General features: G+C 39.4%; 1 protein-coding gene and 1 pseudogene across 1 annotated transcript in view; one reads left to right on the forward strand and one right to left on the reverse strand.

The window, feature by feature from the left end:
- The window catches only part of CNTROB (centrobin, centriole duplication and spindle assembly protein), a 26,756-nt gene extending 13,122 nt beyond the window's left edge, over window positions 1–13,634 (forward strand). Inside the window, exons 9-18 of the mRNA XM_039847392.1 lie at window positions 8,402–8,535; window positions 9,141–9,266; window positions 9,493–9,655; window positions 10,272–10,530; window positions 11,421–11,557; window positions 11,862–11,925; window positions 12,104–12,274; window positions 12,430–12,562; window positions 13,047–13,119; window positions 13,374–13,634. Of these exons, the coding sequence (XP_039703326.1) occupies window positions 8,402–8,535; window positions 9,141–9,266; window positions 9,493–9,655; window positions 10,272–10,530; window positions 11,421–11,557; window positions 11,862–11,925; window positions 12,104–12,274; window positions 12,430–12,562; window positions 13,047–13,119; window positions 13,374–13,499 (1,386 nt within the window). The 3' untranslated portion in view covers window positions 13,500–13,634. The remainder of the gene's footprint in view (window positions 1–8,401; window positions 8,536–9,140; window positions 9,267–9,492; window positions 9,656–10,271; window positions 10,531–11,420; window positions 11,558–11,861; window positions 11,926–12,103; window positions 12,275–12,429; window positions 12,563–13,046; window positions 13,120–13,373) is intronic.
- Window positions 1,573–1,689, reverse strand: LOC120590026 (uncharacterized; annotated as a pseudogene).
- Window positions 13,635–16,503: the final 2,869 nt, after the last annotated feature.

Consider the following 16,503-nt stretch of genomic DNA (forward strand, 5'->3'; position numbering starts at 1 on the left):
GTGTGTTCTTCATCTCCAGAAGTTCTATTTGGTTCTTTTTGAGGGTTTCAATCTCTTTGCTGAAAAACTCATTCTGCTGATCTAGTTATTTTTTCAATTCCTGGAACTGTTGATATAAATTATTTTGGATCTCATTGAGTTTTTTCAGAGGTACCATCTTGAATTCTCTGTCATTTAAGTCACATATTTCTATGTCTTTAAGCTTATTTTCTGGAGATTTTTCTCTTTCTTTCTGAGGTGCCTTGTCGCCTTGGTTGTTCATGGTGTTTAATGGACTATTTTTCCACCTGGGCATTAATGGAAGTGTATTCTGCTTTTTTTTCCAGAAGGATTTATTTTATAAAGGGCTCTCTTTGGCCTGTTGCTAAGATGACATTTTTCTTCTGGTTTCCAGTAGGTGGCATCTAAGCCTCTTGGATCCTTGCTTTATATAAAGTCTTAATAATGTCTTTTTTTCTTATAAATATTCAATCACGCTTGCTACCCTCAGTCTCAGTCCCTGTCAGTATTAGCGACACCTTCAGTAGCATTTACTCAGATTCCCCTGGGGCTCTGCAGGTGTTGGGTCTTGGAGGATATGGTGGAGGGGCCCTCTGGGTTGGGATATGGGGGCTGCGGCTCAGCCTTGGCGTTTTGCAACTGTAGTTGGTAATAATCAACTGTTGCTTCTCTGCTGTCCCCACTTCTTTCTTCCCTGATCCCTGGGCACTGCCACTACCTGGATCTCACAGCTCTCTCAAGCAGGGTTGTTCAGGGAACCTGCCGCACCTTCTCCCTTCCCCCTCCTCCTGCTGGGAGCTCCGGCTGTGAGAGGCAGCTTCTTTGTTTCTTTCAGTCTACCTCCCGACTCCCAGGGTGCTGACTTGTGGTAGCTCTTATCGTAGATCTCACGCTCAGATGTGCTTGTGTGCCGGTTGGGTGTTTTTTTGTTGAGTTTCAGATATTTAGCTTATTGTTGTTTCATAGGGAGTGATCTAGGGACATCTCTCACTCTGCCATGTTTCTCACATTTTTTAAAAAAAGACTTTATTTTTTATAGCAGCTTTAGGTTCATAGCCAAATTTAATGGAAACTACAGACATTTCTCGTATACCACCTACCCCCATACATACATAGCTTCTTCCATTATCAGCATTCTCCACCAGAGTAGTACATTTCTTACAATTGATGTACCTAAATTGACACATCATTATCATCCAGAGTCCATATATGTTAGGGTTCACTCTTGGTGTTGATATTGTATTGGTTTGGACAACTTTATAATGTATCTACTTTTACAGTATCATATTTAATAGTTTTATTGCCCTAAAAATCCTTTGTGCATCACCTATTCATCCCATCCTCCCTTAAACCCCAAACCCCTGGCAACCACTGATCTTTTTACTGTCTCCACAGTTTTGCCTTTTGCAAAATGTCATATATTTGGAATTATAAAATATGTAGATATTTCAGATTGGCTTCTTTCACTCAGTAGTATGCATTTAAGTTTCCTTCATTTCTTTTCATGACTTGATAGCTCATTTATTTTTATTTTTTTTAATTTAAAAAAATTTTTTATTATTATTTTTTTAATGCCTACAGAACCTGGTCTTCCTAGGTGGTCTCCCATCCAAGTACTAACCAGGCCCAACCCTGCTTAGCTTCAGATTAGACGAGATCGGGCGTGTTCAGGGTGGCATAGCTGTAAACAGCTCATTTTTTTAGTGCTAAATAACATTTCATTGTCTAGGTTACCATAGTTTGGTTATCTAGTCACCTGCTGAAAGACATCTTGGTTGCTTCCAAGTTTTAGCAATTATAAATAAAGCTGCTATAAATATCCATGTGCAGGTTTTTATGTGGACATAGATTTTCAACTCCTTTAGGTAAATACTAAGGTGTGTGATTGCTGGCTCTTATGGTAAGAGTATGTTTTGTTTTGTAAGAAACTGCCACAAGTCTTCCAAAGTGGCTGTACCAATTTGCATTCCCACCAGCAATGAATGAGAATTGCTGTTGCTCCATATCCTCACTAACATCTGGTGTTGTTGGTGTTCTGGATTTATGGCCATTCTAAAAGATAGGTAATGGTATCTAGTGACTTTTTGATATCACTGATTGTGCTTTTCAGCTCCAGAACTTCTATTTAGTTTCTTTTTATAATTTCTATCTCTTTATTGGCATTCCCTATTTATTTATACATTGTTCTGATTTCTTATAGTTTGCTGTCCATGGTTTCCTTTAGCTCACTGAGTTTATTTAAGACTGTTGATTTAATGTCTTTGATTAGTAATCCCAATGTCTGAGCTTCCATAGGAGTAGTTCCTATCAAATTCTCTTTTTCCTTTGAATGAGTCATATTTTCTTGTTTTTTTGTATGTTTGTAATTTTTTGTTGGGTACTGGACATTTTGAGTATTATAATGTAACTCTGGAAATCATATTCTCTCCCTCCTCAAGGATTTCATTTGATGGCTATAGCTATCCATTTGTGTAGTAACTTTTCCAAACTATTTTTGCAAAGTCTGTATTTCTTGGTGTGTGTGGTAACTGACATTTCTGTTCTGTTATCTCTGTGATTAACCTGTGACCTGACAGACCCCCACCAAAAAAATGTACATGTCTCTTTAAATCTTCTGATGCTGCTAGGGAAACCTCTGAAGCTCAAGGGGCCCAAAAAAGACAACTGTCTGCTCTGGTTCCTCAGGGAATTGCTAGACTGACCAAAACACAAAATCTCATGTTTTGGGAGGATAAGGTCCTTACTGCTCACCCTCGCTTCAGCCAGCCACTTTAGTAACATAGGCTGCCATTCCCATGGCTGCAGAGGGCTGAGGGATGGGGGAGGGTAGCTGGTTTATGCACCTGGCTCTTTTACCAAAGTTCGGCAGCCTCTCTCTTTATCAAGCACTCTTCTGGTTTTCAGTATCTGATCAGGTTCCAGGGAACCCAAATAATTCATTCTGATAATTTTTCGCCAGCTTGGTCAGTAGAAGGACCAACTACTGGAGTTTCCTACTCTACCATTTTCTGCGACATTATTTATGTTTTTTGATTCTATTTTTTAAAAATAAAACACTGCCATAAGAAATTATTAATATTGTTTTATAAAGTCAACATTCATTTAGAGGTAGCTACATAATTACTCCTTTCTTTGCTCTTCTTTTGAATTTAAATCTATCTGGAATCTTTTTTCTTCATGTCAAAATCTCTTATTTATTCATTCATTCATGCATTCATTTATTTTAGTTGGAAAATGTCTATTTCACATTAATTTTTGAAGGAATTCTTGGGAAGAAGTCTAGGTTGGCAGTTATTTCAACATATTGAAAATATTCTGGTTTTTATTATTGTTGAGAAGCCAGCTATGTCATTTGACCACTCATGCTCTAAAATTTTTATCTTTTTAGTTTTTATCAGTTTTATTTGGATGTGCTTAGTATAGATTTTCTTTTTTTCTTTTAATAAATTTTTGGGGGATTCTTTAGGCTCCTTAAAATAGTGGAGTGATGTCTTTCACCAGTTCTGGAAAATTCTAAGTTATTATCTCTGCATATTGCCTCTGCTCCATTGTCTCTGCCATCTCTTTATGGAACTTGATTAAATGTATGGTTGATCCTGTCTCTATGTTGCACACTTTCTTTATTATTTCTAGGTTTCATGTTTTTATGTTCACTCTGTATAATTTCCTGTCTTCCAGTTCACTAATTCTTTGTTTAACTTTATCTAATCTATTAACCCATCCCACTGAGTTTTTAATTTTATGTTGTTGTTTTTTTTTAATTTTCCAAAGTACTGTTGTTTTTATTTTCAAATATTACTTTTCCATAGTTTCTTGTTCTTGGATATTTTCAAGTTTGTCTTTGATTACTTTAAACACAGTTTTATTATCTATAGATGTTAATACCAGTATCTGAAATGTTTGATAATCTTTTTCTGTTGTCTCTTGTTTTAGCTGGCTCACATGGAGTCTTATTTTCTTGGATCCTGGTTATTTTTGACCATGTATTGGCCCTTGTAGTTGATAAGTTGTAGGAATAATTTGAGGCTTACAGAGAAAGTACTTTGCTCCAGAGGAGATTTGCATTTGCTTCTACTAGGTTCTGAAATACACTACAAGCCTAAAACCAAATTTTTTATGGTTAAGATTCCTGGACAATTCAAGCTGAGCTTTAATTTTGAGCTTTAATTTCTGGTTCACTTTTACCATGAGAGTGAAGCTCATTGGAGTCTCAGTTTATTGTGAGTAGAGTCTCCAGTTAGACTTCCCAACTTATGTTGGCCTTGGACTTTCATTTCTACTCATTTGACCTTGAAAGGCAGTCAACACAAAGGCTTTAATTTTCTAGGGTAGGTAAATACCTCCAGGGTAAAAATGGCTATCTACCATGCTTGCAACCTGTCTAGGATGTCATTTTCCTTTACTTTAGTAATTCAATACTGTTTGGTTACCTCTTTGATACTTTTTAGGGAGATTTTATATATGTATATAATTAAATTTTATTCAACTTATTTGTTTCTGTTCAGCAGAGTTAACTTAAATAATTTAATCTGCTAGTATTAGAAACACGAAAATATACTCCCTCTCTTCTCGTACTCTGAAATAGTTTGTAAGGTTGGCATTAATATGTGCTTCTTGAACATTTGACTACTGGCTTTGCTTCTTTAGTGTTTATGGAAATATTTAGGCTTTCTCTTTCTTCTTGAATTATTTTTGGTGCACTCACATTCTGTCCTCCTGCCCCATATATATATTCATTTAATCTACATTTTCTGACTTATTGACTTAAAGCTGATCTTTTTAATGTCTATGGCATGTTTTCTGTTTTTTCATTCCTCATATTTATTTGTGTCATTTTTCTCGTCTTTTGTAAAAACCATTTTACTTGTAGTTTATTTGAATATATTTTCAGAGAATTAACTTTTGGCTTGGCTTTTTTTTTCAATTAATATCTGTACTTTATATTTTTCCTTATATTTTCTTTGGTTTTATTCTGTTCTTTTTACAATCTTCTTAAGATGGATGCTTGCTTATTCATTTTAGCTTTCTTTTATAAATTTCTCCATAAGTATTAATTTAAGTACATCCTGCAACTTATCCTATATAGTATTTTCCTTATTATTTGGTTCTGAATAATATTCAGTTTTTTATATTATTTTTATCTCCTAGATTATTTCCAAACATACAGAGTTTTTCTAATTATGTTTTCTTATTGATTTATAGCTTACCTGCTTTGTGATTAAAGAGCATGGTCTTTAAAAAAAATTCCTTATTTATGTGTATTCCTACCCAACTTTTTGGTTTGAAATATTTCAGACTTAAAGAAATGTTGCATCATAGTATGATGAATACACTTAGATTCACCAGTTTCACATTTTGCTGCATTTGTCTATTGTCTGTCTGTACCTCCCTCCTTCTCTCTCTCATTCTCCCCACCCTTTCCCTCTTGCTCTCTTCCCATCTCCGATCATATGAGTTTCTTGTGGACATCATGAAAGAATATGCTATTTTTATTATTTAAATTCTTTGAGACTTATTTTATGTCTTAATATATGGTCAGTTTTTCTAAATGTTTCATATGTGCTTGAAAATATGTATTTACAGTGTTTGGGTGCAGTTTTATATGTGTCTATTTGTAGGTGTGTCTGGTTTGTGAATTGTTCTGTTTAAACTATTATATTTTTATTGATTTTTTTCTGTTAAAATCTCATTTAGTGTAGATTTGTCCATTTCTCCTGTAGTATGTCAATTTTGCTTTATACATTTTGTGGCTATGTTATTAGATGCATATAAATTTTTTAAATTGCTGTATCTTTCCTGACAATTGAATGTGTTATCCTTACATGGTGACTCTTACAATGCTCTTTTCCTTTGGTCTATTCTTGCTTAATATTAATAGAGCTATACCAGCCTTTTTTTTTAAAAAATGGAGTTCGCCTGACAAACATTTTTCTAATCTTTTTATTTTCAATTTTTATATACTTGTCTTTTAGCCAGAGCATTTTCATTTACTTTTGATTTATTTATTCATAGTTGGATCTATGCCTTACTTTATATTTTATTTGTCATCTTTCAGATTTTTTACTTTTTTCTTATCTTTCTCTTTTTTCTCATTTACACTTTTTTCTTCAGCTAGTTTCAAAGTCGTAAACTCAATTTCTGTTTGTTTTTTTCTTGTTTAGGAGTTACTTCAGAAATAATAACATCTATACTTAAATTGCCATAGTTTTTTTTATCAGAGGTAAATATCCAAAGACCCATGTGAATGTGTCAAGGTAGACTTCCCAGAGAACTTTAAAAAATATTTTAAAAATACAAGTTTTTATATTTTCAAATAATACAGAAGTTCAAATAATACAGAAGTAAAAAGTATTTGTTGCTTTGTCTTATCACACCACTTGGTGTGTGTCTTTACAGAACCTTTTCATATGTGAGCATATGGGTTGGTGCTTTAAAAAAATGTGAACATGCTATGCATTTGCTGCAACTTGTTTTTTAACCTCATAATATAGACATCTTCCCATGTCAGTACATACAGATGTACGTCATTATTTCTAAGGGTTATATAATATTGCAATAAACAGATGAATCAGAGTTTAAGCATTTTCCTTTTGAAGAAAAATTTGTATCAATACCAATTTTTCACTATAAATAGTGCTGCACTGAACATCATTGTACATAGATCTTTGATACCCCTTCTATATCACAGATTCCTGAAAGTGGACTTACTGGCTTACAGGGAGTATATGTTAAATTTTTTCATTAAAGAATTTGGGTAGCAAGATATCTAGAGTAGTCAGAATCACAGAAACAGAAAGTAGAATGGTGGTTGCCAAGGCTAGGGGGAGGGGGAAATGGGGAGTTATTCAGTGGGTGTAGTTTCAGTTTTACAAGATGGAAAAGTTCTAGAGATCTGCACAACAATGTAAATATATTTAACACTACTCAACTGTACACTTAAAAATGGATTAAGAGGGTAAATTTTGTATTATGTGTTTCTTACCACAATAACTTTTTTTTTTTTTTTTTTTTAATTTAGGTTACTGCAAGAGTTTGATATGATTGGGACCTATTTGGGAGAAATGAAGTAGATGGGAGGTGGGAGATCATAAAGGATCTTGTGGGCCATTTTAAACAGCCAGAACTTTATTCTTTAGGCAATGAGGACATTGAAGGGTTTCAAACAAGGGAATAAATTGAGCATATTTTAGAATATTCTCTTAGGCATGGAGGGTCTATTGGGGCTAAAATGAAAGAGGGCAGAGGGTGGAACAGGGAGATCAATTAGACTTGAAATAATATTGAATTAATGAAGTAGTGACTGGAAGGGTAAATTAGATGTTAAGGAAGTAGAATGGAATGACCAGTTGAAAAGGGTAAAGGAGTAGGAGGAATCAAGGAAACCCCAGGTTGCAAATAGCTTGGCTGATTCAGTGGAGAGTGGTGTTATTAACTAAGGCAAGAAACAAAATAGGAAGAGAAGATTTGAGGGTAAAAAACCAAATGAGGTCATTTTAGATGTGTTCTTTTTGAGGTGTATCCAAACAGAGCATTTCATTAGGTTAGTGGGTATATGGGCTTAAAGCCTGGAAGAAAGGTCTAGGCTAACGGGGAGAGATAGAGAAAGTGTTTTAGGGTATAAATAGTAGCAAACAACAACAAACCATGACCTAAATGCTGAATGTTTATTATACACCTGTAAAAAGCTTCAGTGACCAGAGTGTTAGTACATGGTCAAAAGAGGTCTGAGGACAGAACTCAAGGAAGCAGTCAGCCTTTATGGGCAGTTGGAGGAGAAGCGATCAGCTGAGACTGAGGAGCAGTCAGGTAGAATGAGAACACTGAGATGGTAGCATCATGGGAGCTAAGGGAAAATGGTTTTAGAAAGGAGGATTATGTAGATGGCAGATGTTGCAGCAAGATTACATATGACTGAGAAATCACCACTATTGGATTTAGAATTTAAGTTCTTTTGCCATGAAGTACTATAAGTAGAAATCAGATTTCAGTGATTTGGAAAAGGAAGATGAAGTGAGAAAATGGAAATAGCGATATAGACTGATTCTTTTTTGGGAGGACGGGACACTGACATTTATTGAATGTCTGTTGATTTCAGGTACTGTTATCTCAGATACATATAACAGAATTGATTGTTCTACCTAACATTTCTTTTGATTAAAAAAAAAAAAATTTCTTTGGTCCAGAATCATTTTCACTTATGTGTATGTATAAGGTTTGAGTACCTCATGATCTAATAAGGAAAGAGAACTTTTCCACTCTTTGTGGCAAAATTCGTGTTCTTCAACCCTTAGGCTTATGAGGGGAAATGTTGGCACATGGATTTTTTGTTTATATTATATCGCCCATTCTCTTCTAAACTCAAACAGAATTGAGCTATTACCCTACCTTCCTTCACTCCTAGGCCCGTTATGAAAGCCAGAGGATCCAGCTGGAATCAGAGCTGGCTGTGCAGCTGGAGCAGCGGGTGACAGAGCAGCTGGCACAGGCTCAGGAGAGCAGCCTGCGGCAAGCAGCCTCCCTGAGGGAACATCACAGGTACTTGGGTCTTACTGGATACTGCTTCTCCTCAGCCACACAGGTGTTGTTAGTGCCCTGTCCATATCCTCTTGGATCACTTTACCATTTTTAAACATGCTGGCTTCTACTGGCTCCCATCAGCTAGGACCTAAGTCTCTCTACAGGTGCACATAGACAGCTAAAGTGCTTGGGAATTTTCATACCAGAGGAAGTAGCTTTACCAATAACTGATGGGTGCAAGAATATAAATTTTCCAGCTCCCTTGTCCCTGATGGGGACAATGCTGAGCTGTGACCTACACCATCTCCAGAGCTGTCCTGTGGGACTGAGCCTCTTTCCCATCCCAGTCTCACTTCCCTCACCCCCACTTCCCTGTCAGTTTTTTTTTCTGGAAATGCTTCTTAAATGAATCACTTTCCCATAAATCCTCATGTCAGTCTCTGCTTCTGGTGAACCCATCCTAAGGCACTAGCTTTGGCCTTACTCTTTCCTGAGCCCACTTGTGCCATGGCCAGGCTGGCTGCCTGTGTCTGTTTATCTCTCACATGTACACATTCTGGCTTTTTCTCATTTGATTATTTCTGTCCCCAGATTCAGTCCTCTTCTCACCTGTGTCCTCTTAGGAAGCAGCTGCAGGACCTAAATGGACAACACCAGCAGGAATTGTCCACTCAGTTGGCTCAGTTCAAGGTGGAAATGGCAGAACGAGAGGAAAGGCAGCAACAGGTGGCTCAGGACTATGAGCTCAGGTACTAGTTCCTGGAGTATCCCTTTTAGGCCTCAGTCCCTTTCCTGTGTGCAGAGCCCATACTGGGAATGGTGAAGAGCTGCCCGCTCCATAGATCTGTCCTCTTCTACATTGGCCTTAGCTCCTTTTAGAACTTCCACTATCTGACATTCTGTTCTGGCTTCTCTTATTTGCCAAGTCTCTGATTTCTCAAAGGCCATACATCATTTCTCCTGTCTTTTCTTCAGACTGGCCCGGGAGCAAGCGCGAGTACGGGAACTGCAGAGTGGGAACCAGCAGCTGGAGGAACAGCGAGCTGAGCTGGTAGATCGACTCCAAGCCATGCTGCAGGCCCACTGGGAGGAGGCAAACCAACTGCTTGGCACCTCTACCCTGCCTTCTAACCCCCCGGTAGGCATTGCCCCTTAAGTTAAGCTGCTCAGAATCTTTGTGTATAGATTCCTTCTTTGGAAATCTAGCTTCCTCCCAAGGGAAGGCCTAAGTTCAGGTCCTTGGACCTGCATTAAAAGAAATCCATAGACTTTCCCAAAGAATAACTATCTCATCAAAAGAAATCTTTTTTTCTGTGGCTATGGCTCACCCAGACTGGCCTCATTACATTGGGCCTAACTCTTTTCTCAGCCCAAGAGGTGGTGAGGAATACATGGTACTAGTTTTTGCCAAATGGCAGTTGAATTAGTTATGATGGTAAAGACCAAAATTTTTGCCAAGTTCTACCCTATAGTAGGGTTGGAAGTCTCACCCCTTCTTACGTTGGCATCTCCTGCTTCTTTCTTTTAGTCATGAAATTTTTATTATTAGCTAAAATATTTTTTGGAATAGATAATAATATGCACATGGTAAGGAAAAAACCCAAATAGTTCAAAAAAGGAACAAAGTAATTGCCATCCTATATCTACACCTCAGTCTCCTGGTTCCTCTCCCCAGAAACAACCAAAATGTCTGTATCATGTCTTGTCTCTAAATGCAGTGGGCTTTGATCCTTCTTTCTGCCTCTTACGCCCAGGTCCCTACTGCCAGCCCCTCCAGTCCTGGGCCCCAGGAACCAGAGAAGGGGGACAGGAGGATCTGGACTATGCCTCCCACGGCTGTGGCCCTAAAGCCTGTGTTGCAAAAGAGCCGGGAAGCAAGGGACGAGCTGCCTGGAGTGCCACCTGTTCTCTGCAGCTCCTCGCCAGATTTTAGCCTCGTTCTGGACCCCACTTTCCAGAACCAACATTCCTTCCAGCCCCTTGAGCCAAAGCCAGATCTCACCTCATCTTCAGGTAACCAGAGACAGACATCTCTGGGGATCTCCTTACATGCACTAATTGGCTCCCTCTTGCCTACCTTCTCTTCTCTCTGAGACTTGAGTATTTAATTTCCCAGATGTCTTACTGACTGTAAGTTTCAAGGAGCAGAAATCTACTCAAGTTGGTTTGCATAAAGAGAGTAAGATCTCGTGGAAATATGATGTAGCTAGACCCGATGAGAACTGGAGTTTGGATCCAGGAGCATTATTAGAAACGGAGGCAACCACTCCTCCTTTCTTTGGGGTCTTGATTCTGCCTCTCCCTGCACATCTGCTCCTTTTGGTAGACCAGCACTCTCTCATTCAAGGGTCTAGCTCTCATAGCTTTGGCTTGTACATGGGTTTGACCAGCCATGACACTGACTCCAGCCAAGACTCTAGATAACCTTAGAGAGACATTGTTGTCTCTGTTTTTTAGGTCCAGTTTAAAGAGAGGCAGTCTGATGGGTTGGCAACCATCCTTTTTTTTGGCTAACCTTGGGAGTGGTATCCACCCCTGGTTTAGTCATCTGTAACTTGGGTGGATGGGGTGCACTGTGTAATGCAAACATGACAACCCAGGTTGAATTAAGAATGAGGAATGAATTATATCACACTTTTAAATATAAAAATTATATAATAGTAATAAAAAAGAATGAGAACATGTTCTGGTGAAGGGGCTAGAACATGTTTATTAATTCCAAACCATTCTAATCTTTCGTTATCACCTCCTTGTTGCAATGTCCATCTTATATTTAATAGACCTCTTCTAGGCATTTGGTGAGTTGAGTTGTGGAGGAACCCCTCACCCTACAACATACACATGGGTGTGCATGCACACATGTGCACACACACACTTTACAGCTGGGGCCTTCTCCTCTGCAGTTGGGGCCTTCCATCCCAATCACAGAGCAGAACGGCCATTCCCTGAGGAAGATCCTGGATCTGATGGGGATGGCTTCCTAAAGCAAGTGCTGCCACCCCCTTCTCAGCTGGCGGGCCTCAAGCATTTTTTACACCAGGTAAGAGAGGGCCTACCCATCCCACCTTATTTTCTTCTTCTCTTCCTCATTTCTTCTTTCTGTTCTAGGAGTCCAGGACTCTGGCTTCATCTCCCTTTTAGAAGTAATACTTTATCCTAGCTTCTTACTCTTCCAGTCTTTCTTATTCCTATCTCTTAAGTTGCTTCTGGGACTTAGGCAACCAACTCTAGCTCTGCAACTTGGGCGACCAACTCTCTTACTTTCCCAGCCTCTGCTTCTCAAAGATGTCTAGGTCTCTTTCTTTATTAGTCCTCTGGGAACGCTTTCTATCTTGTTCCCCCAGCTGCTGGACACAGTACCCCAGAACAACGAGAACCCATCTGTTGATCTGTTGCCCCCTAAGTCTGGTGAGTGCCAACTTTGAAGAAGGTTGGGGCTAGGCCTGGAAAATAGAGTGGTTTATCTGGAATGGATTGTTAGAAGCTGGTAAAAGCTTCATTAGGTGATGAAGCCTAATGAAGGCCAGGTGGTAGGACCTCCATGGCTCTTTAACCCATTTCCTGATTCTTTGATCTCTTTTGGTAGGTTCCCTGACTGTCCCATCTTGGGAGGAAGCCCATCAAGTGCCACACCTGCCACCCCCTGTCCATAAAACTAAAGTGCCCTTAGCCATGGCGTCTAGTCTTTTCCGGGTCCATGAGCTTCCCTCAACCCATTCACAGAGCAGTGTTCCCAGCAGTGGCTCCCCAGAGAGAGGTAAACAGGCCATGGTTTACTGGTAGATAAAGAGGGAAGGTGTTGGGTGTGGAGCCAGAAGCTGGAAGTAAGGCCCTTCTGAAGTCCTAGGAAAATGGAATGAGGGCTGGGGAGTGGGGCCCTAGGATGATGACTGTTACTGATACATCTATCAGGTGGCGATGGGCTTGCATCCTCAAGGCAGCTGATGGAGGTGTCTCAGCTGTTACGACTATACCAAGCTCGGGGCTGGGGGGCACTGCCTGCTGAAGATCTGCTGCTCTACCTGAAGAAGCTGGAACACAGCGGGTACCAGCCTTGGGGGGAAACGAGGAAGGATTAGGCAGAAGGAATTTGGATCGTGGGCAGGGAAGAGGGCTGTGTATATGTGTGTATGTTGACCATTGAGTACTCTTTTGTCTTTTTCTGGGGAAGAAAACGAGGGTAAGATGTAGATCAGCAAGTCTTCCTGTCTCTCACTCCTCCCACCTTTCTTTTGTCTCTTCCTTTCTACTTTGTGTTTTTCTTGCTTCTAAAAATAGTCTCTTTTCTATGCCTTTCTACCTTAGTTTTTTTCTCTTTATCCTGTAGCTCAGAACTCTGACTCCTAGGATTGTGACTACTCAGTATAACTCAGTATTTGGTTCCACTAATATTTCCTCCTGTCTGATCCCAGGTCTGTCTTGTTTGTTCTCATTCTTAAGAGACAGAATTTGGGAGTAGTTCTTTTATCCAATGTTGGGGGGAGTGGGGGGAAGTGTTCCCCATGCTCATCCCTTGATTTATATGGCAGGACCAATGGCCAAGGAGATAATGTCCCCAGAAGGAACACAGACTCCCGCTTCTGTGAGATTCCCCGGAAAGAGGTGAGGAAAAGCAGGGCAGGATGAGGAGGATGGAAGGGCTCTCACTGACCCATTCCTCCAGCTCTGCACACTCCCTGGCTGGCCCTGTTCTCTATTGCCTGACCCCTCTGATTGCTATTCCCATAATTTGTAGCGTGGTCTCTCCCTCTTGCCTAATGATTCTGGCCCTCTCCGTGCATGACACCTTTCCTCAGTGGGGTGGGGGATGAGAGTACACGATGCTGACTTTCTCCTCTCTTTCCTTCAACTCTTAGGTTCCCTCCCAGGCTCTCCCACGCCGCCTTGCCACAGCCCCTAAGACTGAAAAACCTCCAGCACGCAAGAAAAGTGGGCATCCTGCCCCTAGTAGCATGAGGAGTCGGGGGGGGATCTGGAGATAAGCCCCTTGCCCTTTCTCCTCTTTGTTCTGTTAATACTATTTTAATAAATGCTTGATAGTCTGTATTAGAATCTTTGACTTATAGGAATTTGGTAAATGGAGGTTTTGTAGAAAACTACTTTGTAAAGAAACCTCATTTTATTCCGTTTGAGTATTTTTTTTATATGTTATATGTTTCTATTTTATATTCTGTGGAAAAGAGCTGAAGACAGTCTATGGCTAGGTTGGAGAAGTTTTAGTGAACTTAAGTTCAGTGTTTTAAGAATAAAAAACTACAGAGTGATTAGCTCTGGTTGGTAGTGTCATTATGGATGATTCTTACTTTATACATTCTTGTAGTTTCAAAATTTTCTAAAAGTATTAATAATCAGAAAAACAAAATTTTAATAAAAGTAAATTATTATCTAAAGAGTTTGAGTAAAAATTTGATTGTTGAGACAGTTTTCTCTTTTAAGAATGGACCGTTATTTCAAATTGCTTTAATAGGGTTCTGATTGATAGATTCTGCTCTAGCTAGAAGACATATTATGGCTGTAATCTTCACTCTTATGGCTTTAGAACATATATAAAAGACTAGAGTGGTGGTAAGAAAAATAAAATCCATGATTACAAAAACTTCCATCCTAATACTTACCAAAATGAATAAAAAGAAATAGAGAAGAAAATGACATCTGTGTGAAACTAAGAAAGGCCCAACTTCATAATGCAAACACTGAAAAATAAACTGTACAATTCAGATTATACTGAAGGGTGATGCCTTGGGACCCACACACAGCTTTCCAGCTCTGGGGCACAGTACAGGGTGGTGACAATGGTAAATACAATTCTGAAGGGCCTGGTCCTAGGTGAGTATGGAGGGAGAGAGTTTACTAGATTCTGAGGCCCTTCTATTTGCCCCTGAATTATTTGGTTAGATCCAGAATGGACAGGATAGGATATAGACTCACATAGTATTCCATATAAATGTTTAGGTCTTATTTCCTTCCACCTAAAGATAACTTTCTAGCCCCTGGGAGAGGGAAAAACGAAGAAAAGATAAACACGTTATGACCAGCAGATGTGTGAGTTCTCCACCCGCAACTGGCCAGGACAGCTTGGTCATCAGTCTCAGGACGGCTCTCACTGGCAAAGAAACAAGAGGTAAACTCATGTAGGAGTAGCAGTAGGTTTGGGGGATTTTTCAAGCTAGCTCTCTTCAGCCACCTTTGGAAATGTTTGCTTTTCTATTTTTTACCTCAAGTGCCTAAAATTGAATTGACCAAACTCTGCGACTTATGGCACACTATTATTGGTGGGAAAGGGGCTTATACCATTTTTTAAAGCTAGCAAAATGAACACTATCTTATTTCATTATCTCTTGGATTCCAACTTGCCACCATCAGTCAACATATCCTACATTTTTAACATGAAGGACGATCTGGAGAATACTTCCCAACTCTCCAGAACAAAATCAGAAAAAGGCACAGTGGTGACTTAACCATTTTGTGAGCTAAGTATAATAAGACAACTATGATTTAAAAAAAATATATATATACCCAGATTAAAAGTCTTCACCAATAACCACAAAGGAATCTGGGGAGGAAGAGAAAACCCACAATCAAACAGCCTCCTACTTTTTTCCTATATAATCATCTTGGGGATATTCTGAAAGAAGAAGAAAAAAGAAAGATTTGAGAGCTCTATAAAAACCCATATGTAGAAGAGGTGGTGCATCCTTTCACTTGGTGTAGACAGGGTGTGATATAGGACTTCATCTCCTGGGAACTCTCACAGCCATTTGGTGGGGGAAGTTCTGGTGGTAGAAAATATTAGGGTAAAGGCTAAGCTGTTACAACAAAGAAACCCAATGGTACGGTGGCTTCAGGGCAGTTTATTTCCCTGATAATGGTCTTGCTGCATATGGTCACCTAGGGTCTCAGGTTCTTTCCATCTTATTGCTCTGCTATTCCCTAGATCAGTGTTGTTATTTGTGTGGTTGAAGCAAGATCATTGTCATGTATAACACTCAGCTGGCAAGAAGGAGAAAGAGCCATGTCCAATGTCTTAACCCATGCTTGGAAAAGCCACGTATCAATTTTGCTCATATTTCATTGGCAAGACCTTGGTCGCATGGCCACATCTGACTGCAAGAGAGACTCAGCAATGTAGCCTACCTGGCTGCCATGAATGCACCTATGATTATTACTACTCAAGAACTAAGGAAGAATAATTTTGGTAGACAACTAGCACCCTGCACTACAGAGACTGGGACCTCCTTTGGAGAATTTGAAAACTAGTAATTGCTGAGACAACCCATGCAGTTATCAGTACTGACTGCAAATAATGAAAAACTACACAGATGCGTAAATTAGTCTAAGTATGTCAAGTATCACTGAAGATGTAGAGCAATAGAAACTCTACTTACACTCTGCTTGTAAAAGACCAAGGAGAGGAAAGGTAGATCACTTTGGGAAACATTTTGGCATAATCTAGTAAATGTGATGATACCCACACCCTATGACACAGTGAATCCATCCCTAGGGAGATGCCCTAGAAAAACTTGACTATATGTGACAAGTGTAAGAATGTCATAGCAGAAACCTGCAAACGAATGTCCACCAGCAGCAGTAGATTCATATAACGAAATACCACACAGTAATACAAATGGATGAGCCAAAGTTAATGCACTGATATGGATGAATTTCACAAACATAATGTTGAGTGAAAAAAAGCAGATCGCAGAAGAAAATATGCTGTATACTATTTAAGTGAAGTTTGAAAACAAGCACAGAACAGTTCAGCGTGGGAGGAGAGGGCCTTCACAGCAGATGGACTGGCTCTATGTTGGGGGTGTGGAGTGAGTCCATTTGACGGGGTGGCCTGGAAAGGTGTCAGAGCAAGAGTAAGGTGAGAAGAGGGCATCTGTGTGAGAGGATGTAGTGAGAGACTGTTACACATGGGGGATTAATCAAATATGTAAATATCTTACGAACAAATTACCACAAACTGGGTGATGTTACACAACG

This window comes from Pteropus medius, unplaced genomic scaffold (genome assembly GCF_902729225.1).
Source record: "Pteropus medius unplaced genomic scaffold, Ma_sr-lr_union100, whole genome shotgun sequence".
Lineage (NCBI taxonomy): Eukaryota > Metazoa > Chordata > Mammalia > Chiroptera > Pteropodidae > Pteropus > Pteropus medius.